The sequence below is a fragment of the Oncorhynchus clarkii genome, unplaced genomic scaffold, assembly GCF_045791955.1.
Source record: "Oncorhynchus clarkii lewisi isolate Uvic-CL-2024 unplaced genomic scaffold, UVic_Ocla_1.0 unplaced_contig_9054_pilon_pilon, whole genome shotgun sequence".
In the NCBI taxonomy this organism is placed as follows: Eukaryota; Metazoa; Chordata; class Actinopteri; order Salmoniformes; family Salmonidae; genus Oncorhynchus; species Oncorhynchus clarkii.
The window spans coordinates 387501-414029 of NW_027261005.1; the positions used below are offsets into that span (position 1 = coordinate 387501).

At 49.7% G+C, this 26529-nt stretch overlaps 1 protein-coding gene across 1 annotated transcript in view; it reads right to left on the minus strand.

Moving 5' to 3' along the window:
- LOC139403168 (replication factor C subunit 3) overlaps positions 1-21152 on the minus strand; it is a 30230-nt gene extending 9078 nt beyond the window's left edge. Inside the window, exons 1-2 of the mRNA XM_071146872.1 lie at positions 20915-21152; positions 17612-17749 (exon numbers count right to left, since the gene is read on the minus strand). Of these exons, the coding sequence (XP_071002973.1) occupies positions 17612-17749; positions 20915-21001 (225 nt within the window). The 5' untranslated portion in view covers positions 21002-21152. The remainder of the gene's footprint in view (positions 1-17611; positions 17750-20914) is intronic.
- Positions 21153-26529: the final 5377 nt, after the last annotated feature.

The following is a 26529-nucleotide window of genomic DNA, read 5'->3' on the forward strand; positions in this document are numbered from 1 at the left end:
AATGAATTAGATCGTGAAGCAGATGGAAGTATTGAGGTGTGTATGTCTCTGTGATGGTCTTCTCTGCGTAGTTTCTCCACCTTGGCTCTCTGTGTGTGTGTGTGTGTGTGTGTGTGTGTGGTGTGTTAGGGTTGGGCGATATTACGTTAGCATGTATCTAACATGGAGGCCAGGGACTGGTCAGTATCTAACATGGAGACCAGGGACTGGTCTGTAAGCTGTATCTAACATGGAGACCATGGACTGGTCAGTAAGCTGTATCTAACATGGAGGCCAGGGACTGGTCAGTATCTAACATGGAGACCAGGGACTGGTCTGTAAGCTGTATCTAACATGGAGACCATGGACTGGTCAGTAAGCTGTATCTAACATGGAGGCCAGGGACTGGTCAGTAAGCTGTATCTAACATGGAGACCAGGGACTGGTCAGTAAGCTGTATCTAACATGGAGGTCAGGGACTGGTCAGTAAGCTGTATCTAACATGGAAACCAGGGACTGGTCAGTATCTAACATCGAGGCCAGGGACTGGACAGTAAGCTGTATCTAACATGGAGACCAGGGACTGGTCAGTAAGCTGTATCTAACATGGAGGCCAGGGACTGGTCAGTATCTAACATGGAGACCAGGGACTGGTCAGTAAGCTGTATCTAACATGGAGGCCAGGGACTGGTCAGTAAGCTGTATCTAACATGGAGACCAGGGACTGGTCAGTAAGCTGTATCTAACATGGAGACCAGGGACTGGTTAGTAAGCTGTATCTAACATGGAGGCAAGGGACTGGTCAGTAAGCTGTATCTAACATGGAGACCAGGGACTGGTCAGTAAGCTGTATCTAACATGGAGACCAGGGACCGGTCAGTAAGCTGTATCTAACATGGAGGCCAGGGACTGGTCAATAAGCTGTATCTAACATGGAGGCCAGGGACTGGTCAGTAAGCTGTATCTAACATGGAGACCAGGGACTGGTCAGTATCTAACATGGAGGCCAGGGACTGGACAGTAAGCTGTATCTAACATGGAGACCAGGGACTGGTCAGTAAGCTGTATCTAACATGGAGACCAGGGACTGGTCAGTATCTAACATGGAGACCAGGGACTGGACAGTAAGCTGTATCTAACATGGAGACCAGGGACTGGTCAGTATCTAACATGGAGGCCAGGGACCGGTCAGTAAGCTGAATCTAACATGGAGGCCAGGGACCGGTCAGTAAGCTGTATCTAACATGGAGACCAGGGACCGGTCAGTAAGCTGTATCTAACATGGAGGCCAGGGTCTGGTCAGTAAGCTGTATCTAACATGGAGGCCAGGGACTGGTCAGTAAGCTGTATCTAACATGGAGGCCAGGGACTGGACAGTAAGCTGTATCTAACATGGAGGCCAGGGACCGGTCAGTAAGCTGTATCTAACATGGAGGCCAGGGACTGGTCAGTAAGCTGTATCTAACATGGAGGCCAGGGACTGGACAGTAAGCTGTATCTAACATGGAGACCAGGGACTGGTCAGTAAGCTGTATCTAACATGGAGACCAGGGACTGGTCAGTATCTAACATGGAGACCAGGGACTGGACAGTAAGCTGTATCTAACATGGAGACCAGGGACTGGTCAGTATCTAACATGGAGGCCAGGGACCGGTCAGTAAGCTGTATCTAACATGGAGGCCAGGGACCGGTCAGTAAGCTGAATCTAACATGGAGGCCAGGGACCGGTCAGTAAGCTGTATCTAACATGGAGACCAGGGACCGGTCAGTAAGCTGTATCTAACATGGAGGCCAGGGTCTGGTCAGTAAGCTGTATCTAACATGGAGGCCAGGGACTGGTCAGTAAGCTGTATCTAACATGGAGGCCAGGGACTGGACAGTAAGCTGTATCTAACATGGAGGCCAGGGACCGGTCAGTAAGCTGTATCTAACATGGAGGCCAGGGACTGGTCAGTAAGCTGTATCTAACATGGAGGCCAGGGACTGGACAGTAAGCTGTATCTAACATGGAGGCCAGGGACCGGTCAGTAAGCTGTATCTAACATGGAGACCAGGGACTGGTCAGTAAGCTGTATCTAACATGGAGACCAGGGACTGGTCAGTATCTAACATGGAGACCAGGGACTGGACAGTAAACTGTATCTAACATGGAGACCAGGGACTGGTCAGTATCTAACATGGAGGCCAGGGACCGGTCAGTAAGCTGTATCTAACATGGAGGCCAGGGACCGGTCAGTAAGCTGTATCTAACATGGAGGCCAGGGACCGGTCAGTAAGCTGTATCTAACATGGAGACCAGGGACCGGTCAGTAAGCTGTATCTAACATGGAGGCCAGGGACTGGTCAGTAAGCTGTATCTAACATGGAGGCCAGGGACTGGTCAGTAAGCTGTATCTAACATGGAGACCAGGGACTGGTCAGTAAGCTGTATCTAACATGGAGACCAGGGACTGGTCAGTAAGCTGTATCTAACATGGAGACCAGGGACTGGTCAGTAAGCTGTATCTAACATGGAGACCAGGGACTGGTCAGTAAGCTGTATCTAACATGGAGACCAGGGACTGGTCAGTATCTAACATGGAGGCCAGGGACTGGACAGTAAGCTGTATCTAACATGGAGGCCAGGGACTGGTCAGTAAGCTGTATCTAACATGGAGACCAGGGACTGGTCAGTAAGCTGTATCTAACATGGAGACCAGGGACTGGTCAGTAAGCTGTATCTAACATGGAGACCAGGGACCGGTCAGTAAGCTGAATCTAACATAGAGGCCAGGGACTGGTCGGTATCTAACATGGAGACCAGGGACCGGTCAGTAAGCTGTATCTAACATGGAGGCCAGGGACCGGTCAGTAAGCTGTATCTAACATGGAGACCAGGGACTGGTCAGTAAGCTGTATCTAACATGGAGACCAGGGACTGGTCAGTATCTAACATGGAGACCAGGGACTGGTCAGTATCTAACATGGAGACCAGGGACTGGTCAGTATCTAACATGGAGACCAGGGACTGGTCAGTAAACTGTATCTAACATGGAGACCAGGGACTGGTCAGTAAGCTGTATCTAACATGGAGACCAGGGACTGGTCAGTAAGCTGTATCTAACATGGAGACCAGGGACTGGTCAGTAAGCTGTATCTAACATGGAGACCAGGGACTGGTCAGTAAGCTGTATCTAACATGGAGACCAGGGACTGGTCAGTATCTAACATGGAGGCCAGGGACTGGACAGTAAGCTGTATCTAACATGGAGGCCAGGGACCGGTCAGTAAGCTGTATCTAACATGGAGGCCAGGGACCGGTCAGTAAGCTGTATCTAACATGGAGGCCAGGGACCGGTCAGTAAGCTGTATCTAACATGGAGACCAGGGACCGGTCAGTAAGCTGTATCTAACATGGAGACCAGGGACTGGTCAGTAAGCTGTATCTAACATGGAGGCCAGGGACTGGTCAGTAAGCTGTATCTAACATGGAGGCCAGGGACTGGTCAGTAAGCTGTATCTAACATGGAGACCAGGGACTGGTCAGTAAGCTGTATCTAACATGGAGACCAGGGACTGGTCAGTAAGCTGTATCTAACGTGGAGACCAGGGACTGGTCAGTAAGCTGTATCTAACATGGAGACCAGGGACTGGTCAGTAAGCTGTATCTAACATGGAGACCAGGGACTGGTCAGTAAGCTGTATCTAACATGGAGACCAGGGACTGGTCAGTATCTAACATGGAGGCCAGGGACTGGACAGTAAGCTGTATCTAACATGGAGGCCAGGGACTGGTCAGTAAGCTATATCTAACATGGAGACCAGGGACTGGTCAGTAAGCTGTATCTAACATGGAGACCAGGGACTGGTCAGTAAGCTGTATCTAACATGGAGGCCAGGGACTGGTCGGTATCTAACATGGAGACCAGGGACCGGTCAGTAAGCTGTATCTAACATGGAGGCCAGGGACCGGTCAGTAAGCTGTATCTAACATGGAGACCAGGGACTGGTCAGTAAGCTGTATCTAACATGGAGACCAGGGACTGGTCAGTATCTAACATGGAGACCAGGGACTGGTCAGTATCTAACATGGAGACCAGGGACTGGTCAGTATCTAACATGGAGACCAGGGACTGGTCAGTATCTAACATGGAGACCAGGGACTGGTCAGTAAACTGTATCTAACATGGAGACCAGGGACTGGTCAGTAAGCTGTATCTAACATGGAGACCAGGGACTGGTCAGTAAGCTGTATCTAACATGGAGACCAGGGACTGGTCAGTAAGCTGTATCTAACATGGAGACCAGGGACTGGTCAGTATCTAACATGGAGGCCAGGGACTGGACAGTAAGCTGTATCTAACATGGAGGCCAGGGACCGGTCAGTAAGCTGTATCTAACATGGAGACCAGGGACTGGTCAGTAAGCTGTATCTAACATGGAGACCAGGGACTGGTCAGTATCTAACATGGAGACCAGGGACTGGACAGTAAGCTGTATCTAACATGGAGGCTAGGGACTGGTCAGTAAGCTGTATCTAACATGGAGGCCAGGGACTGGTCAGTATCTAACATGGAGACCAGGGACTGGTCAGTATCTAACATGGAGACCAGGGACCGGACAGTAAGCTGTATCTAACATGGAGACCAGGGACCGGTCAGTAAGCTGTATCTAACATGGAGGCCAGGGACCGGTCAGTAAGCTGTATCTAACATGGAGGCCAGGGACCGGTCAGTAAGCTGTATCTAACATGGAGACCAGGGACCGGTCAGTAAGCTGTATCTAACATGGAGGCCAGGGACTGGTCAGTAAGCTGTATCTAACATGGAGGCCAGGGACTGGTCAGTAAGCTGTATCTAACATGGAGGCCAGGGACTGGTCAGTAAGCCTTATCTAACATGGAGACCAGGGACTGGTCAGTAAGCTGTATCTAACATGGAGACCAGGGACTGGTCAGTAAGCTGTATCTAACATGGAGACCAGGGACTGGTCAGTAAGCTGTATCTAACATGGAGACCAGGGACTGGTCAGTAAGCTGTATCTAACATGGAGACCAGGGACTGGTCAGTAAGCTGTATCTAACATGGAGACCAGGGACTGGTCAGTATCTAACATGGAGGCCAGGGACTGGACAGTAAGCTGTATCTAACATGGAGGCCAGGGACTGGTCAGTAAGCTATATCTAACATGGAGACCAGGGACTGGTCAGTAAGCTGTATCTAACATGGAGACCAGGGACTGGTCAGTAAGCTGTATCTAACATGGAGACCAGGGACTGGTCAGTAAGCTGCATCTAACATGGAGGCCAGGGACTGGTCGGTATCTAACATGGAGACCAGGGACCGGTCAGTAAGCTGTATCTAACATGGAGACCAGGGACTGGTCAGTATCTAACATGGAGACCAGGGACTGGTCAGTATCTAACATGGAGACCAGGGACTGGTCAGTATCTAACATGGAGGCCAGGGACTGGTCAGTAAGCTGTATCTAACATGGAGACCAGGGACTGGTCAGTAAGCTGTATCTAACATGGAGACCAGGGACTGGTCAGTAAGCTGTATCTAACATGGAGACCAGGGACTGGTCAGTAAGCTGTATCTAACATGGAGGCCAGGGACTGGACAGTAAGCTGTATCTAACATGGAGGCCAGGGACTGGTCAGTAAGCTGTATCTAACATGGAGACCAGGGACTGGTCAGTAAGCTGTATCTAACATGGAGACCAGGGACTGGTCGGTATCTAACATGGAGACCAGGGACTGGTCAGTAAGCTGTATCTAACATGGAGACCAGGGACTGGTCAGTAAGCTGTATCTAACATGGAGACCAGGGACTGGTCAGTAAGCTGTATCTAACATGGAGACCAGGGACTGGTCAGTAAGCTGTATCTAACATGGAGACCAGGGACTGGTCAGTAAGCTGTATCTAACATGGAGACCAGGGACTGGTCAGTAAGCTGTATCTAACATGGAGACCAGGGACAGGTCAGTAAGCTGTATCTAACATGGAGACCAGGGACTGGTCAGTAAGCTGTATCTAACATGGAGACCAGGGACTGGTCAGTATCTAACATGGAGGCCAGGGACTGGACAGTAAGCTGTATCTAACATGGAGGCCATGGACCGGTCAGTAAGCTGTATCTAACATGGAGACCAGGGACTGGTCAGTAAGCTGTATCTAACATGGAGACCAGGGACTGGTCAGTATCTAACATGGAGACCAGGGACTGGACAGTAAGCTGTATCTAACATGGAGGCTAGGGACTGGACAGTAAGCTGTATCTAACATGGATGCTAGGGACTGGTCAGTAAGCTGTATCTAACATGGAGGCCAGGGACTGGTCAGTATCTAACATGGAGACCAGGGACTGGTCAGTATCCAACATGGAGACCAGGGACTGGTCAGTATCTAACATGGAGACCAGGGACTGGACAGTAAGCTGTATCTAACATGGAGACCAGGGACCGGTCAGTAAGCTGTATCTAACATGGAGGCCAGGGACCGGTCAGTAAGCTGTATCTAACATGGAGGCCAGGGACCGGTCAGTAAGCTGTATCTAACATGGAGGCCAGGGACCGGTCAGTAAGCTGTATCTAACATGGAGGCCAGGGACCGGTCAGTAAGCTGTATCTAACATGGAGACCAGGGACCGGTCAGTAAGCTGTATCTAACATGGAGGCCAGGGACCGGTCAGTAAGCTGTATCTAACATGGAGGCCAGGGACTGGTCAGTAAGCTGTATCTAACATGGAGACCAGGGACTGGTCAGTAAGCTGTATCTAACATGGAGACCAGGGACTGGTCAGTAAGCTGTATCTAACATGGAGACCAGGGACTGGTCAGTAAGCTGTATCTAACATGGAGACCAGGGACTGGTCAGTAAGCTGTATCTAACATGGAGACCAGGGACTGGTCAGTAAGCTGTATCTAACATGGAGACCAGGGAATGGTCAGTAAGCTGTATCTAACATGGAGACCAGGGACTGGTAAGTATCTAACATGGAGGCCAGGGACTGGACAGTAAGCTGTATCTAACATGGAGGCCAGGGACTGGTCAGTAAGCTGTATCTAACATGGAGACCAGGGACAGGTCAGTAAGCTGTATCTAACATGGAGACCAGGGACTGGTCAGTATCTAACATGGAGGCCAGGGACTGGACAGTAAGCTGTATCTAACATGGAGGCCAGGGACCGGTCAGTAAGCTGTATCTAACATGGAGACCAGGGACTTGTCAGTAAGCTGTATCTAACATGGAGACCAGGGACTGGTCAGTAAGCTGTATCTAACATGGAGACCAGGGACTGGTCAGTAAGCTGTATCTAACATGGAGACCAGGGACTGGTCGGTATCTAACATGGAGACCAGGGACTGGTCAGTAAGCTGTATCTAACATGGAGACCAGGGACTGGTCAGTAAGCTGTATCTAACATGGAGACCAGGGACTGGTCAGTAAGCTGTATCTAACATGGAGACCAGGGAGAGGTCAGTAAGCTGTATCTAACATGGAGACCAGGGACTGGTCAGTATCTAACATGGAGGCCAGGGACTGGACAGTAAGCTGTATCTAACATGGAGGCCAGGGACCGGTCAGTAAGCTGTATCTAACATGGAGACCAGGGACTGGTCAGTAAGCTGTATCTAACATGGAGACCAGGGACTGGTCAGTATCTAACATGGAGACCAGGGACTGGACAGTAAGCTGTATCTAACATGGAGGCTAGGGACTGGACAGTAAGCTGTATCTAACATGGATGCTAGGGACTGGTCAGTAAGCTGTATCTAACATGGAGGCCAGGGACTGGTCAGTATCTAACATGGAGACCAGGGACTGGTCAGTATCCAACATGGAGACCAGGGACTGGTCAGTATCTAACATGGAGACCAGGGACCGGTCAGTAAGCTGTATCTAACATGGAGGCCAGGGACCGGTCAGTAAGCTGTATCTAACATGGAGACCAGGGACCGGTCAGTAAGCTGTATCTAACATGGAGACCAGGGACCGGTCAGTAAGCTGTATCTAACATGGAGGCCAGGGACTGGTCAGTAAGCTGTATCTAACATGGAGGCCAGGGACTGGTCAGTAAGCTGTATCTAACATGGAGACCAGGGACTGGTCAGTAAGCTGTATCTAACATGGAGACCAGGGACTGGTCAGTAAGCTGTATCTAACATGGAGACCAGGGACTGGTCAGTAAGCTGTATCTAACATGGAGACCAGGGACTGGTCAGTAAGCTGTATCTAACATGGAGACCAGGGACTGGTCAGTAAGCTGTATCTAACATGGAGACCAGGGAATGGTCAGTAAGCTGTATCTAACATGGAGACCAGGGACTGGTAAGTATCTAACATGGAGGCCAGGGACTGGACAGTAAGCTGTATCTAACATGGAGGCCAGGGACTGGTCAGTAAGCTGTATCTAACATGGAGACCAGGGACTTGTCAGTAAGCTGTATCTAACATGGAGACCAGGGACTGGTCAGTAAGCTGTATCTAACATGGAGACCAGGGACTGGACAGTATCTAACATGGAGACCAGGGACTGGACAGTAAGCTGTATCTAACATGGAGGCTAGGGACTGGTCGGTATCTAACATGGAGACCAGGGACTGGTCAGTAAGCTGTATCTAACATGGAGACCAGGGACTGGTCAGTAAGCTGTATCTAACATGGAGACCAGGGACTGGTCAGTAAGCTGTATCTAACATGGAGACCAGGGACTGGTCAGTAAGCTGTATCTAACATGGAGACCAGGGACTGGTCAGTAAGCTGTATCTAACATAGAGACAAGGGACTGGTCAGTAAGCTGTATCTAACATGGAGACCAGGGACTGGTCAGTAAGCTGTATCTAACATGGAGACCAGGGACTGGTCAGTATCTAACATGGAGGCCAGGGACTGGACAGTAAGCTGTATCTAACATGGAGGCCAGGGACCGGTCAGTAAGCTGTATCTAACATGGAGACCAGGGACTGGTCAGTAAGCTGTATCTAACATGGAGACCAGGGACTGGACAGTATCTAACATGGAGACCAGGGACTGGACAGTAAGCTGTATCTAACATGGAGGCTAGGGACTGGACAGTAAGCTGTATCTAACATGGAGGCTAGGGACTGGTCAGTAAGCTGTATCTAACATGGAGGCCAGGGACTGGTCAGTATCTAACATGGAGACCAGGGACTGGTCAGTATCTAACATGGAGACCAGGGACTGGACAGTAAGCTGTATCTAACATGGAGACCAGGGACCGGTCAGTAAGCTGTATCTAACATGGAGACCAGGGACCGGTCAGTAAGCTGTATCTAACATGGAGGCCAGGGACCGGTCAGTAAGCTGTATCTAACATGGAGGCCAGGGACCGGTCAGTAAGCTGTATCTAACATGGAGACCAGGGACCGGTCAGTAAGCTGTATCTAACATGGAGGCCAGGGACTGGTCAGTAAGCTGTATCTAACATGGAGGCCAGGGACTGGTCAGTAAGCTGTATCTAACATGGAGACCAGGGACTGGTCAGTATCTAACATGGAGACCAGGGACTGGACAGTAAGCTGTATCTAACATGGAGGCTAGGGACTGGACAGTAAGCTGTATCTAACATGGATGCTAGGGACTGGTCAGTAAGCTGTATCTAACATGGAGGCCAGGGACTGGTCAGTATCTAACATGGAGACCAGGGACTGGTCAGTATCCAACATGGAGACCAGGGACTGCTCAGTATCTAACATGGAGACCAGGGACTGGACAGTAAGCTGTATCTAACATGGAGACCAGGGACCGGTCAGTAAGCTGTATCTAACATGGAGGCCAGGGACCGGTCAGTAAGCTGTATCTAACATGGAGGCCAGGGACCGGTCAGTAAGCTGTATCTAACATGGAGGCCAGGGACCGGTCAGTTAGCTGTATCTAACATGGAGACCAGGGACCGGTCAGTAAGCTGTATCTAACATGGAGGCCAGGGACTGGTCAGTAAGCTGTATCTAACATGGAGGCCAGGGACTGGTCAGTAAGCTGTATCTAACATGGAGACCAGGGACTGGTCAGTAAGCTGTATCTAACATGGAGACCAGGGACTGGTCAGTAAGCTGTATCTAACATGGAGACCAGGGACTGGTCAGTAAGCTGTATCTAACATGGAGGCCAGGGACCGGTCAGTAAGCTGTATCTAACATGGAGGCCAGGGACCGGTCAGTTAGCTGTATCTAACATGGAGACCAGGGACCGGTCAGTAAGCTGTATCTAACATGGAGGCCAGGGACTGGTCAGTAAGCTGTATCTAACATGGAGGCCAGGGACTGGTCAGTAAGCTGTATCTAACATGGAGACCAGGGACTGGTCAGTAAGCTGTATCTAACATGGAGACCAGGGACTGGTCAGTAAGCTGTATCTAACATGGAGACCAGGGACTGGTCAGTAAGCTGTATCTAACATGGAGACCAGGGACTGGTCAGTAAGCTGTATCTAACATGGAGACCAGGGACTGGTCAGTAAGCTGTATCTAACATGGAGACCAGGGAATGGTCAGTAAGCTGTATCTAACATGGAGACCAGGGACTGGTAAGTATCTAACATGGAGGCCAGGGACTGGACAGTAAGCTGTATCTAACATGGAGGCCAGGGACTGGTCAGTAAGCTGTATCTAACATGGAGACCAGGGACTTGTCAGTAAGCTGTATCTAACATGGAGACCAGGGACTTGTCAGTAAGCTGTATCTAACATGGAGACCAGGGACTGGTCAGTAAGCTGTATCTAACATGGAGACCAGGGACTGGTCAGTAAGCTGTATCTAACATGGAGACCAGGGACTGGTCGGTATCTAACATGGAGACCAGGGACTGGTCAGTAAGCTGTATCTAACATGGAGACCAGGGACTGGTCAGTAAGCTGTATCTAACATGGAGACCAGGGACTGGTCAGTAAGCTGTATCTAACATGGAGACCAGGGACTGGTCAGTAAGCTGTATCTAACATGGAGACCAGGGACTGGTCAGTAAGCTGTATCTAACATGGAGACCAGGGACTGGTCAGTAAGCTGTATCTAACATGGAGACCAGGGACAGGTCAGTAAGCTGTATCTAACATGGAGACCAGGGACTGGTCAGTATCTAACATGGAGGCCAGGGACTGGACAGTAAGCTGTATCTAACATGGAGGCCAGGGACCGGTCAGTAAGCTGTATCTAACATGGAGACCAGGGACTGGTCAGTAAGCTGTATCTAACATGGAGACCAGGGACTGGTCAGTATCTAACATGGAGACCAGGGACTGGACAGTAAGCTGTATCTAACATGGAGGCTAGGGACTGGACAGTAAGCTGTATCTAACATGGATGCTAGGGACTGGTCAGTAAGCTGTATCTAACATGGAGGCCAGGGACTGGTCAGTATCTAACATGGAGACCAGGGACTGGTCAGTATCCAACATGGAGACCAGGGACTGGTCAGTATCTAACATGGAGACCAGGGACTGGACAGTAAGCTGTATCTAACATGGAGACCAGGGACCGGTCAGTAAGCTGTATCTAACATGGAGGCCAGGGACCGGTCAGTAAGCTGTATCTAACATGGAGGCCAGGGACCGGTCAGTAAGCTGTATCTAACATGGAGACCAGGGACCGGTCAGTAAGCTGTATCTAACATGGAGGCCAGGGACTGGTCAGTAAGCTGTATCTAACATGGAGGCCAGGGACTGGTCAGTAAGCTGTATCTAACATGGAGACCAGGGACTGGTCAGTAAGCTGTATCTAACATGGAGACCAGGGACTGGTCAGTAAGCTGTATCTAACATGGAGACCAGGGACTGGTCAGTAAGCTGTATCTAACATGGAGACCAGGGACTGGTCAGTAAGCTGTATCTAACATGGAGACCAGGGACTGGTCAGTAAGCTGTATCTAACATGGAGACCAGGGAATGGTCAGTAAGCTGTATCTAACATGGAGACCAGGGACTGGTAAGTATCTAACATGGAGGCCAGGGACTGGACAGTAAGCTGTATCTAACATGGAGGCCAGGGACTGGTCAGTAAGCTGTATCTAACATGGAGACCAGGGACTTGTCAGTAAGCTGTATCTAACATGGAGACCAGGGACTGGTCAGTAAGCTGTATCTAACATGGAGACCAGGGACTGGACAGTATCTAACATGGAGACCAGGGACTGGACAGTAAGCTGTATCTAACATGGAGGCTAGGGACTGGTCGGTATCTAACATGGAGACCAGGGACTGGTCAGTAAGCTGTATCTAACATGGAGACCAGGGACTGGTCAGTAAGCTGTATCTAACATGGAGACCAGGGACTGGTCAGTAAGCTGTATCTAACATGGAGACCAGGGACTGGTCAGTAAGCTGTATCTAACATGGAGACCAGGGACTGGTCAGTAAGCTGTATCTAACATGGAGACAAGGGACTGGTCAGTAAGCTGTATCTAACATGGAGACCAGGGACTGGTCAGTAAGCTGTATCTAACATGGAGACCAGGGACTGGTCAGTATCTAACATGGAGGCCAGGGACTGGACAGTAAGCTGTATCTAACATGGAGGCCAGGGACCGGTCAGTAAGCTGTATCTAACATGGAGACCAGGGACTGGTCAGTAAGCTGTATCTAACATGGAGACCAGGGACTGGACAGTATCTAACATGGAGACCAGGGACTGGACAGTAAGCTGTATCTAACATGGAGGCTAGGGACTGGACAGTAAGCTGTATCTAACATGGAGGCTAGGGACTGGTCAGTAAGCTGTATCTAACATGGAGGCCAGGGACTGGTCAGTATCTAACATGGAGACCAGGGACTGGTCAGTATCTAACATGGAGACCAGGGACTGGACAGTAAGCTGTATCTAACATGGAGACCAGGGACCGGTCAGTAAGCTGTATCTAACATGGAGACCAGGGACCGGTCAGTAAGCTGTATCTAACATGGAGGCCAGGGACCGGTCAGTAAGCTGTATCTAACATGGAGGCCAGGGACCGGTCAGTAAGCTGTATCTAACATGGAGACCAGGGACCGGTCAGTAAGCTGTATCTAACATGGAGGCCAGGGACTGGTCAGTAAGCTGTATCTAACATGGAGGCCAGGGACTGGTCAGTAAGCTGTATCTAACATGGAGACCAGGGACTGGTCAGTAAGCTGTATCTAACATGGAGACCAGGGACTGGTCAGTAAGCTGTATCTAACATGGAGACCAGGGACTGGTCAGTAAGCTGTATCTAACATGGAGACCAGGGACTGGTCAGTAAGCTGTATCTAACATGGAGACCAGGGACTGGTCAGTAAGCTGTATCTAACATGGAGACCAGGGACTTGTCAGTATCTAACATGGAGACCAGGGACCGGTCAGTAAGCTGTATCTAACATGGAGACCAGGGACTGGTCAGTAAGCTGTATCTAACATGGAGACCAGGGACTGGTCAGTAAGCTGTATCTAACATGGAGACCAGGGACTTGTCAGTAAGCTGTATCTAACATGGAGACCAGGGACTTGTCAGTAAGCTGTATCTAACATGGAGACCAGGGACTGGTCAGTAAGCTGTATCTAACATGGAGACCAGGGACTGGTCAGTAAGCTGTATCTAACATGGAGACCAGGGACTGGTCAGTAAGCTGTATGTAACATGGAGACCAGGGACTGGTCAGTAAGCTGTATCTAACATGGAGACCAGGGACTGGACAGTAAGCTGTATCTAACATGGAGGCCAGGGACCGGTCAGTAAGCTGTATCTAACATGGAGACCAGGGACTGGTCAGTAAGCTGTATCTAACATGGAGACCAGGGACTGGACAGTATCTAACATGGAGACCAGGGACTGGACAGTAAGCTGTATCTAACATGGAGGCTAGGGACTGGACAGTAAGCTGTATCTAACATGGAGGCTAGGGACTGGTCAGTAAGCTGTATCTAACATGGAGGCCAGGGACTGGTCAGTATCTAACATGGAGACCAGGGACTGGTCAGTATCTAACATGGAGACCAGGGACTGGACAGTAAGCTGTATCTAACATGGAGACCAGGGACCGGTCAGTAAGCTGTATCTAACATGGAGACCAGGGACCGGTCAGTAAGCTGTATCTAACATGGAGGCCAGGGACCGGTCAGTAAGCTGTATCTAACATGGAGGCCAGGGACCGGTCAGTAAGCTGTATCTAACATGGAGACCAGGGACCGGTCAGTAAGCTGTATCTAACATGGAGGCCAGGGACTGGTCAGTAAGCTGTATCTAACATGGAGGCCAGGGACTGGTCAGTAAGCTGTATCTAACATGGAGACCAGGGACTGGTCAGTAAGCTGTATCTAACATGGAGACCAGGGACTGGTCAGTAAGCTGTATCTAACATGGAGACCAGGGACTGGTCAGTAAGCTGTATCTAACATGGAGACCTGGGACTGGTCAGTAAGCTGTATCTAACATGGAGACCAGGGACTGGTCAGTAAGCTGTATCTAACATGGAGACCAGGGACTTGTCAGTATCTAACATGGAGGCCAGGGACTGGACAGTAAGCTGTATCTAACATGGAGGCCAGGGACTGGTCAGTAAGCTGTATCTAACATGGAGACCAGGGACTGGTCAGTAAGCTGTATCTAACATGGAGACCAGGGACTGGTCAGTAAGCTGTATCTAACATGGAGACCAGGGACTGGTCAGTAAGCTGTATCTAACATGGAGACCAGGGACTGGTCAGTAAGCTGTATGTAACATGGAGACCAGGGACTGGTCAGTAAGCTGTATCTAACATGGAGGCCAGGGACTGGTCAGTAAGCTGTATCTAACATGGAGACCAGGGACTGGTCAGTAAGCTGTATCTAACATGGAGACCAGGGACTGGTCAGTAAGCTGTATCTAACATGGAGACCAGGGACTGGTCAGTAAGCTGCATCTAACATGGAGGCCAGGGACTGGTCGGTATCTAACATGGAGACCAGGGACCGGTCAGTAAGCTGTATCTAACATGGAGACCAGGGACTGGTCAGTATCTAACATGGAGACCAGGGACTGGTCAGTATCTAACATGGAGACCAGGGACTGGTCAGTATCTAACATGGAGACCAGGGACTGGTCAGTAAGCTGTATCTAACATGGAGACCAGGGACTGGTCAGTAAGCTGTATCTAACATGGAGACCAGGGACTGGTCAGTAAGCTGTATCTAACATGGAGACCAGGGACTGGTCAGTAAGCTGTATCTAACATGGAGACCAGGGACTGGTCAGTAAGCTGTATCTAACATGGAGACCAGGGACTTGTCAGTAAGCTGTATCTAACATGGAGACCAGGGACTTGTCAGTAAGCTGTATCTAACATGGAGACCAGGGACTGGTCAGTAAGCTGTATCTAACATGGAGACCAGGGACTGGTCAGTAAGCTGTATCTAACATGGAGACCAGGGACTGGTCAGTAAGCTGTATGTAACATGGAGACCAGGGACTGGTCAGTAAGCTGTATCTAACATGGAGACCAGGGACTGGTCAGTAAGCTGTATGTAACATGGAGACCAGGGACTGGTCAGTAAGCTGTATGTAACATGGAGACCAGGGACTGGTCAGTAAGCTGTATCTAACATGGAGACCAGGGACTGGTCAGTAAGCTGTATCTAACATGGAGACCAGGGACTGGTCAGTAAGCTGTATCTAACATGGAGACCAGGGACTGGTCAGTAAGCTGTATGTAACATGGAGACCAGGGACTGGTCAGTAAGCTGTATCTAACATGGAGGCCAGGGACTGGTCAGTAAGCTGTATCTAACATGGAGGTCAGGGACTGGTCAGTAAGCTGTATCTAACATGGAGACCAGGGACTGGTCAGTAAGCTGTATCTAACATGGAGACCAGGGACTGGTCAGTAAGCTGTATGTAACATGGAGACCAGGGACTGGTCAGTAAGCTGTATCTAACATGGAGACCAGGGACTGGTCAGTAAGCTGTATCTAACATGGAGACCAGGGACTGGTCAGTAAGCTGTATCTAACGTGGAGACCAGGGACTGGTCAGTAAGCTGTATCTAACATGGAGACCAGGGACTGGTCAGTAAGCTGTATCTAACGTGGAGACCAGGGACTGGTCAGTAAGCTGTATCTAACATGGAGACCAGCAGCCGACAGCCAAACAGGGACAGGCAGATACTTTTATAGCAAGAATCAACATAACGCATTTAACTGTTGATCAAATAATGTTTCTAGAACAATCTACAGGAACGTTGTGTAGCAAAAATCACAGAAAATGTAGACGGCAATGGCAGTGTTGGTCATTTTCCGTTTATATCATTCCATAGTTGTCATTTTAGCCAGACTGGTCTCAGGCTAGACGTAACATAGTAAACGTAAATCAGGGACACCCATTTGTATGTTGTTTTCTATGGTCACGTTAAACAGAAGATTAGTTTTGGCAAAAAACGAAAGGAGGGTGGGTGGTTGTTCGGGGTAGATAGGTGGGCTTATAGCGCGACCGTCTAGCAACCAGAAGGTTCAAATCTCATCAAGGACAACTATAGCTAATTGGCAAGTACAAGATACTTTTTAGCATGTTAGCAAAACCTTCCCCAAACCTTCAATCTAACTCCTAAACATAACCCCTTAGCTTAGCTAACATTAGCCACAACAAATTGTAATTTGTAACATACACTACGTGGCCAAAAGTACGTTGCTGACAGGTGTATGAAATCGAGCACACAGCCATGCAATCTCCATAGACAAACATTGGCAGTAGAATGGCCTTACTGAAGAGCTCAGTGACTTTCAACGTGGCACCGTCATAGGATGCCACCTTTCCAACAAGTCCGTTCATCAAATGCCTGCCCTAATAGAGCTGCCCCCGGTCAACTGTAAGGGCTGTTATTGTGAAGTGGAAACGTCTAGGAGCAACAACGGCTCAGCCGTGAAGTGGCAGGCCACACAAGCTCACGGAACAGGACCGGCGAGTGCTGAAGCGCGTAAAGAATTGTCTGATATGCCAAGTGCCAAGCGTCGGCTGGAGTGGTGTGAAGCTCGACGCCATTGGACTCTGGAGCAGTGGAAACGTGTTCTCTGGAGTGATGAATCACACTTCACCATCTGGCAGCCTGACGGATGAATCTGGGTTTGGCAGATGCCAGGAGAACGCTACCTGCCCCAATGCATTGTGCCAACTGTAAGTGTTGATGGAGGGGGAATAATGTTCTGGGGCTGTTTTTAAAGGTTCAGACTAGGTCCCTTAGGCTTGTCCACATACTTCACGTAGTTTCATGGTTCAGGCCCCTTAGTTCCAGTGAACAGAAATCTTAACGGTACAGTGATATTCTAGATGATTCTGTGATTCCAACTTTGTGGCAACAGTTTGGGGAAGGCCCGTTCCTGTTTCAGCATGACAACGCCCCCGTTTACAAAGCGAGGTCCATTCAAATTCGTAACATATTATACGAACTAGATGGACAGCCACAACTGAATACATACCATATGAAACAGATCATACTAAATGGAGTGTCCTGGATTACATGTACTATGTTACGTCTACTCCTGAGTCCAGGTTGTTCAGGTGGAGTTTATTTTCTTTGGGGGGGGGGGGGGGGGGTTGGCCAATAGGGGGCGATATCATCATATATCACCATGTCTTATGGGTACATTATCACGATAGGACAAAGGCTGACATCACCCAACCCTAGTGTGTGTCTGACTCCCTCTCCTCACCGTAACGGTCTGGTGTTCTATGTGTAGTTTCTCCACTCCGGCTCCGTACAGTTCTCTCAGCAGACACATGATACGAGTCTTCTTCCCTGCTCCAGACGGCCCGTACACCAACAGATGAGGGAAGTCCCCACACTGGACCTGGAGAACACGCACACACGTTATAGAAGACAGCCCAATAGCCTAGCGGTCAGGAGCGTCGGGCCAGTAGTCTAGCGGTCAGGAGCGTCGGGCCAGTAGCCTAGCGGTCAGGAGCGTCGGGCCAGTAGCCTAGCGGTCAGGAGCGTCGGGCCAGTAGCCTAGCGGTCAGGAGCTTCAGGCCAGTAGCCTAGCGGTCAGGAGCGACGGGCCAGTAGTCTAGCGGTCAGGAGCGTCGGGCCAGTAGCCTAGTGGTCAGGAGCTTCGGGCCAGTAGTCTAGCGGTCAGGAGCGTCGGGCCAGTAGCCTAGCGGTCAGGAGCGTCGGGCCAGTAGCCTAGTGGTCAGGAGCTTCGGGCCAGTAGCCTAGCGGTCAGGACCGTCGGGCCAGTAGCCTAGCGGTCAGGAGCTTCGGGCCAGTAGCCTAGCGGTCAGGAGCTTTGGGCCAGTAGTCTAGCGGTCAGGAGCGTCGGGCCAGTAACCTAGTGGTCAGGAGCGGTCAGGAGCGTCGGGCCAGTAGCCTAGCGGTCAGGAGCGTCGGGCCAGTAGCCTAGTGGTCAGGAGCGTCGGGCCAGTAGTCTAGCGGGCCAGTAGTCTAGCGGTCAGGAGCGTCGGGCCAGTAGTCTAGCGGGCCAGTAGTCTAGCGGTCAGGAGCGTCGGGCCAGTAGCCTAGCGGTCAGGAGCGTCGGGCCAGTAGCCTAGCGGTCAGGACCGTCGGGCCAGTAGTCTAGCGGTCAGGAGCGCCGGGCCAGTAGTCTAGCGGTCAGGAGCGCCGGGCCAGTAGCCTAGCGGTCAGGAGCGTCGGGCCAGTAACCTAGCGGTCAGGAGCTTCGGGCCAGTAGTCTAGCGGGCCAGTAACCTAGTGGTCAGGAGCGTCGGGCCAGTAGTCTAGCGGGCCAGTAACCTAGCGGTCAGGAGCTTCGGGCCAGTAGTCTAGCGGGCCAGTAACCTAGTGGTCAGGAGCGTCGGGCCAGTAGTCTAGTGGGCCAGTAACCTAGTGGTCAGGAGCTTCGGGCCAGTAGTCTAGCGGGCCAGTAACCTAGTGGTCAGGAGCTTCGGGCCAGTAGTCTAGCGGGCCAGTAACCTAGCGGTCAGGAGCGTCGGGCCAGTAGTCTAGCGGTCAGGAGCGTCGGGCCAGTAGCCTAGCGGTCAGGAGCGTCGGGCCAGTAGTCTAGCGGTCAGGAGCGTCGGGCCAGTAGTCTAGCGGTCAGGAGCTTTGGGCCAGTAGCCTAGCGGTCATGAGCTTTGGGCCAGTAGCCTAGTGGTCAGGAGCTTCGGGCCAGTAGTCTAGCGGGCCAGTAACCTAGTGGTCAGGAGCTTCGGGCCAGTAGTCTAGCGGGCCAGTAACCTAGCGGTCAGGAGCGTCGGGCCAGTAGCCTAGCGGTCAGGAGCGTCGGGCCAGTAGCCTAGCGGTCAGGAGCTTCGGGCCAGTAGCCTAGCGGTCAGGAGCGTCGGGCCAGTAGTCTAGCGGTCAGGAGCGCCGGGCCAGTAGTCTAGCGGTCAGGAGCGTCGGGCCAGTAGTCTAGCGGTCAGGAGCGTCGGGCCAGTAGCCTAGCGGTCAGGAGCTTCGGGCCAGTAGCCTAGAGGTCAGGAGCGTCGGGCCAGTAGCCTAGCGGTCAGGAGCGCCGGGCCAGTAGCCTAGCGGTCAGGAGCGTCGGGCCAGTAGCCTAGCGGTCAGGAGCTTCGGGCCAGTAGCCTAGCGGTCAGGAGCGTCGGGCCAGTAGTCTAGCGGTCAGGACCGTCGGGCCAGTAGCCTAGCGGTCAGGACCGTCGGGCCAGTAGCCTAGCGGTCAGGACCGTCGGGCCAGTAACCTAGCGGTCAGGACCGTCGGGCCAGTAGCCTAGCGGTCAGGAGCGTCGGGCCAGAGCCGACTTGGTGAAAAAAACTATTGATTTGCCCTTGAGAAAGGTACTTAGTCCTAATTTATGCATCGTAGCAATCAATAATGTCTGATCCCTGTAATGTCTGATCCCTGTAATGTCTGATCCCTGTAATGTCTGATCCCTGTAATGTCTGATCCCTGTAATGTCTGATCCCTCTAATGTCTGATCCCTCTAATGTCTGATCCCTCTAATGTCTGATCCCTCTAATGTCTGATCCCTGTAATGTCTGATCCCTGTAATGTCTGATCCCTGTAATGTCTGATCCCTGTAATGTCTGATCTCTGTAATGTCTGATCCCTGTAATGTCTGATCCCTGTAATGTCTGATCCCTGTAATGTCTGATCCCTGTAATGTCTGATCCCTGTAATGTCTGATCTCTGGCTCAGCCCCGACTTTCAGGGGAAGTAGGACCTTGGAATCAACAAATATCCAATTTACACGTGTGTGAAATAGGACAAATGTCAGCCCCCACCTGATTATCTTACTACTATCTAAGTCGCCACACTGGACGTGGAACAGGGTCTTGTTCACTAGGCATCAGACATGGAGGGAGGGACGACCTGGACTTGTCCAGTAAGAAATGTCTGTTCTACTTTACTGTAGAAAAACGTTTTGCTACGATGCGCCCTAATAAAACTAGCCAGCAGATCTGACCCGCTTGCCTACAGCTACATTAGGGGTCGGACTTGCTTCCGGTGTATATTAAAGACACCGTGGAGTTGGCGAGAGATACGGCTCTCCGGGAAAGCGTACCCTCACTCTATCCAGGGATGAGAAATGTCCCCCGATATGTCCCATTATCCGAAACTGTTACACCGAGAAAACTGAACGACTTTTTAATAAAAACCGACCGGAACCGAGGTTAAGCCCCGCCTTCTGGCCCGGTGTTGGGAGACTCTCTGCACGGTGCAGGTTTTTGTTCCAGCGCGGCAGTGATTCATACACAGCCTGTACAGTAACTTAGCTACCCTACTACAGGGTCATGGCTACACGTTGTCAAAAGTTGTAATTTGAGATAATTTCGTTAAATTTTTAGCTAATGTTAAAGACGTACTTAATAACCCTCACTACAGAACAGAGTCATGTTAAATACGTGGCTTGTATATTACCGTATCTGGTTAACAACAACTCTACTGGAAACCTTCTACCTAATGTTAGCTAACTAACTTAGCTGACAAAACTACTGCAACAGTTATGTAGCAAGCTGGTACCATACCAAAGACACGGGTGTCTGCTACTACGGTCCCTGAACAGACACCGCCATGTTGATCAACTTTGAATCTTACCAGGTTTTTCAGCTGATTTGCTTGTTCTTTGTGGTAGTCCAGTTTCCCCAGAGAAGTCGGTCTGTATTTGTCCACCCACAAACTCATTTTTATCTAATGTTATTTCACAGTTCTCTAGTCACTGTTTTGTTTGAGTTGCTTCGTGTTGTGTTTTTCTGATTTTAATTCCCGCGAAATATTTTTTCTTTAAGGCGCGTAGTGAAATGTCTCTAAAACTACAGAGAGTCAAGGAGGGACAAACTTTCTAGTTGGCGTTTTAAAATTACTAAATGCAGCAGCTGCTGCCACCAGGTGGTGACTCGAGGTAATTTCTGGACTGAGTTTGACAAAAACAAGTTGCTTAGATGTAGTTAAAGTTTCTAAACCAAAGGGTCTTCAACAGGTATAAAAATACATGGATTTTTATTTTATTTTTTTTCCATCACAAACTGTCATAAACATAAAGCTCCGGGCTACGAGCCAATCAACGCGCGCAGCTCATATTCCGTTGTATAAGTTCTTGGTCGGGGATAAACTGTTTACATGCACCTTGGACATCCCGTTCACCTGTATCCCTGTATCCATAAATAAACAGAATATTCCTTCTTTGAGTTCATATTATGGGTTAAATGGAATAGTAACTGAAATATGGACAGTGACTGTCTGCCTATAACCTCTCACATGTAGTGTAATATAATATTATCTCCTGCAGAATTATGCATTTCTTGCCATAGAATTATACAACAAAATGCTAATTTTGTCTTGGGAACAAGGATTGGAGAAATAGGATTTCTTTCAGCATCTCTTGAGGAAATGTGAATGTGTCATCTTTGACCCTGTTGATGCAAGCAGAAAGTATTTCAACCACATAAAATATGAAATGTGAATGTGTCATCTTTGACCCTGTTGATGCAAGCAGACAGTAAAATGCACCATGAGGAACTGGTTGTTTTCTCAGCTTTTCGTTTCCTTAAAACCAGTCAAACTCACGACATTTGGACATTTTGCACAGGGTCAATCTTTCCACTATTTTGGAAGTATTGCGTTTTCTCCCTGGTCCTTAAAAAAAGACAGAATTAATGCATTAGTAATATATTTAACTCTATCAATGTAAGACATTCTGGTGAGTAATACTTTATTTAGTCTTCTGTGGCAACAAGTTATGACAGACAAGCAAGAGGTGGATAAAGTATCCAATTCTCATACTTGAGTAAACGTAAAGATAACTTGTGCCTTGTTACCTTAATAGAAATTGACTCAAGGCTAGATGCAGATGCAGACACAGGAGGCAACTGGTTGGAGTCTTACAATGTTTATTAAGCCAAAAGGGGAAGGCAAGAGAATGGTTGTGGACAGTCAAAAGGTCAAAACCAGATCAGAGTCCAGGAGGTACAGAGTGGCAGACAGGCTCGGGGTCAGGACAGGCAAAATGGTCAGGCAGGCAGAGTGGCAGACAGGCTCGTGGTCAGGACAGGCAGAATGGTCAGGCAGACAGGCTCGTGGTCAGGACAGTCAGAATGGTCAGGCAGGCAGGAGGGTACAGAGTCCAGAAACAGGCAACGGTCAAAACCGGGAGGACTAGAGAAAGCAAAAAGCAGGAGAACAGGAAAAACCCTCTTTGACTTGGAAACATACAAGATGAACTGGCACAGAGAGACAGGAAACACAGGGATAAATACACTGGTACAGAGAGACAGGAAACACAGGGATAAATACACTGGTACAGAGAGACAGGAAACACAGGGATAAATACACTGGCACAGAGAGACAGGAAACACAGGGATAAATACACTGGGACAGAGAGACAGGAAACACAGGGATAAATACACTGGTACAGAGAGACAGGAAACACAGGGATAAATACACTGGGACAGAGAGACAGGAAACACAGGGATAAATACACTGGCACAGAGAGACAGGAAACACAGGGATAAATACACTGGTACAGAGAGACAGGAAACACAGGGATAAATAAACTGGTACAGAGAGACAGGAAACACAGGGATAAATACACTGGTACAGAGAGACAGGAAACACAGGGATAAATACACTGGTACAGAGAGACAGGAAACGCAGGGATAAATACACTGGTACAGAGAGACAGGAAACACAGGTATAAATACACTGGCACAGAGACAGGAAACACAGGGATAAATACACTGGCACAGAGAGACAGGAAACACAGGGATAAATACACTGGTACAGAGAGACAGGAAACGCAGGGATAAATACACTGGTACAGAGAGACAGGAAACGCAGGGATAAATACACTGGTACAGAGAGACAGGAAACACAGGGATAAATACACTGGTACAGGGAGACAGGAAACACAGGGATAAATACACTGGGACAGAGAGACAGGAAACACAGGGATAAATACACTGGGACAGAGAGACAGGAAACACAGGGATAAATACACTGGTACAGAGAGACAGGAAACACAGGGATAAATACACTGGTACAGAGAGACAGGAAACACAGGGATAAATACACTGGGACAGAGAGACAGGAAACACAGGGATAATTACACTGGGACAGAGAGACAGGAAACACAGGGATAAATACACTCGTACAGAGAGACAGGAAACACAGGGATACATACACTGGTACAGAGAGGCAGGAAACACAGGGATAAATACACTGGTACAGAGAGACAGGAAACACAGGGATAAATACACTGTTACAGAGAGACAGGAAACACAGGGATAAATACACTGGTACAGAGAGACAGGAAACACAGGGATAAATACACTGGTACAGAGAGACAGGAAACACAGGGATAAATACACTGGTAGAGAGAGACAGGAAACACAGGGATAAATACACTGGTACAGAGAGACAGGAAACACAGGGATAAATACACTGTTACAGAGAGACAGGAAACACAGGGATAAATACACTGGCACAGAGAGACAGGAAACACAGGGATAAATACACTGGTACAGAGAGACAGGAAACACAGGGATAAATACACTGGGGAAAACAAGCGACACCTGGAGGGGGTGGAGACAATAACGAGGACAGGTGAAACAGATCAGGGAGTGACACAAGTAAGTCACCCAGTAAAACAATACTTGAATAAAAGTCTAAAAGTATTTGGTTTTTACACATACTTAAGAGTCAAAAGCCAAGGTCACACTACAACATTAAGACAAGCGAAGCATGTTATGTTTAGTGAGTCCTCCAGATCAGAGGCAGTAGGGATGACCAGGGATGTTCTCTGTTTAGTGAGTCCTCCAGATCAGAGCCAGTAGGGATGACCAGGGATGTTCTCTGTTTAGTGAGTTCTCCAGATCAGAGGCAGTAGGGATGACCAGGGACGTTCTCTGTTTAGTGAGTCCTCCAGATCAGAGGCAGTAGGGATGACCAGGGATGTTCTCTGTTTAGTGAGTCCTCCAGATCAGAGGCAGTAGGGATGACCAGGGATGTTCTCTGTTTAGTGAGTCCTCCAGATCAGAGGCAGTAGGGATGACCAGGGATGTTCTCTGTTTAGTGAGTCCTCCAGATCAGAGGCAGTAGGGATGACCCTGGATGTTCTCTGTTTAGTGAGTCCTCCAGATCAGAGGCAGTAGGGATGACCCTGGATGTTCTCTGTTTAGTGAGTCCTCCAGATCAGAGGCAGTAGGGATGACCCTGGATGTTCTCTGCTTAGTGAGTCCTCCAGATCAGAGGCAGTAGGGATGACCAGGGATGTTCTCTGTTTAGTGAGTCCTCCAGATCAGAGGCAGTAGGGATGACCCTGGATGTTCGCTGTTTAGTGAGTCCTCCAGATCAGAGGCAGTAGGGATGACCAGGGATGTTCTCTGTTTAGTGAGTCCTCCAGATCAGAGGCAGTAGGGATAACCCTGGATGTTCTCTGTTTAGTGAGTCCTCCAGATCAGAGGCAGTAGGGATGACCAGGGATGTTCTCTGTTTAGTGAGTCTACGAGATCAGAGGCAGTAGGGATGACCAGGGATGTTCTCTGTTTAGTGAGTCCACCAGATCAGAGGCAGTAGGGATGACCAGGACGTTCTCTGTTTACTGAGTCCTCCAGATCAGAGGCAGTAGGGATGACCAGGGATGTTCTCTGTTTAGTGAGTCCTCCAGATCAGAGGCAGTTGGGATGACCAGGGATGTTCTCTGTTTAGTGAGTCCTCCAGATCAGAGGCAGTAGGGATGACCAGGGATGTTCTCTGTTTAGTGAGTCCTCCAGATCAGAGGCAGTAGGGATGACCCTGGATGTTCTCTGTTTAGTGAGTCCTCCAGATCAGAGGCAGTAGGGATGACCAGGGATGTTCTCTGTTTAGTGAGTCCTCCAGATCAGAGGCAGTAGGGATGACCCTGGATGTTCTCTGTTTAGTGAGTCCTCCAGATCAGAGGCAGTAGGGATGACCAGGGATGTTCTCTGTTTAGTGAGTCCTCCAGATCAGAGGCAGTAGGGATAACCCTGGATGTTCTCTGTTTAGTGAGTCCTCCAGATCAGAGGCAGTAGGGATGACCAGGGATGTTCTCTGTTTAGTGAGTCCACCAGATCAGAGGCAGTAGGGATGACCAGGGATGTTCTCTGTTTACTGAGTCCTCCAGATCAGAGGCAGTAGGGATGACCAGGGATGTTCTCTGTTTAGTGAGTCCTCCAGATCAGAGGCAGTTGGGATGACCAGGGATGTTCTCTGTTTAGTGAGTCCTCCAGATCAGAGGCAGTAGGGATGACCAGGGATGTTCTCTGTTTAGTGAGTCCTCCAGATCAGAGGCAGTAGGGATGACCAGGGATGTTCTCTGTTTAGTGAGTCCTCCAGATCAGAGGCAGTAGGGATGACCAGGGATGTTCTCTGTTTAGTGAGTCCTCCAGATCAGAGGCAGTAGGGATGACCAGGGATGTTCTCTGTTTAGTGAGTCCTCCAGATCAGAGGCAGTAGGGATGACCAGGGATGTTCTCTGGTCATACAGTTTCCATTGAGGAAATGAATGAAAGTGCTCTTAGACTATGCTACTCATAACAGAGGGGAGGGGGGGGGGGGGGTATATAAGGATTAACAGAGGAGGGGGGTGTTTAAGTAAGGAGTAACAGAGGAGGGGAGGAGGGGGGGTGTTTAAGTAAGGAGTAACAGAGGAGGGGGGTGTTTAAGTAAGGAGTAACAGGGGGGGGGGGGTGTTTAAGTAAGGAGTAACAGAGGGGGGGGGGTGTTTAAGTAAGGAGTACAGAGGAGGGGAGGAGGGGGGGGGGGTGTTTAAGTAAGGAGTAACAGAGGAGGGGAGGAGGGGGGGAGTGTTTAAGTAAGGAGTAACAGAGGGGGGGTTTAAGTAAGGAGTAACAGAGGAGGGGTGTTTAAGTAAGGAGTAACAGAGGGGGGGGGGGTTTAAGTAAGGAGTAACAGAGGAGGGGGGGGGGGGGGGGGTTTGAATAAGGAGTAACAGAGGGGGGGGGGTGTTTAAGTAAGGAGTAACAGAGGAGGGGGGGTGTTTAAGTAAGGAGTAACAGAGGAGGGGGGGTGTTTAAGTAAGGAGTAACAGAGGAGGGGGGTGTTTAAGTAAGGAGTAACAGAGGAGGGGGGTGTTTAAGTAAGGAGTAACAGAGACTCTGGGCAACAGCATCCTGTTAGAGTACATGAGGCATAGAGACCTAAAGAGACCCCCTTTCTACCCCTCTCTTCTCCCC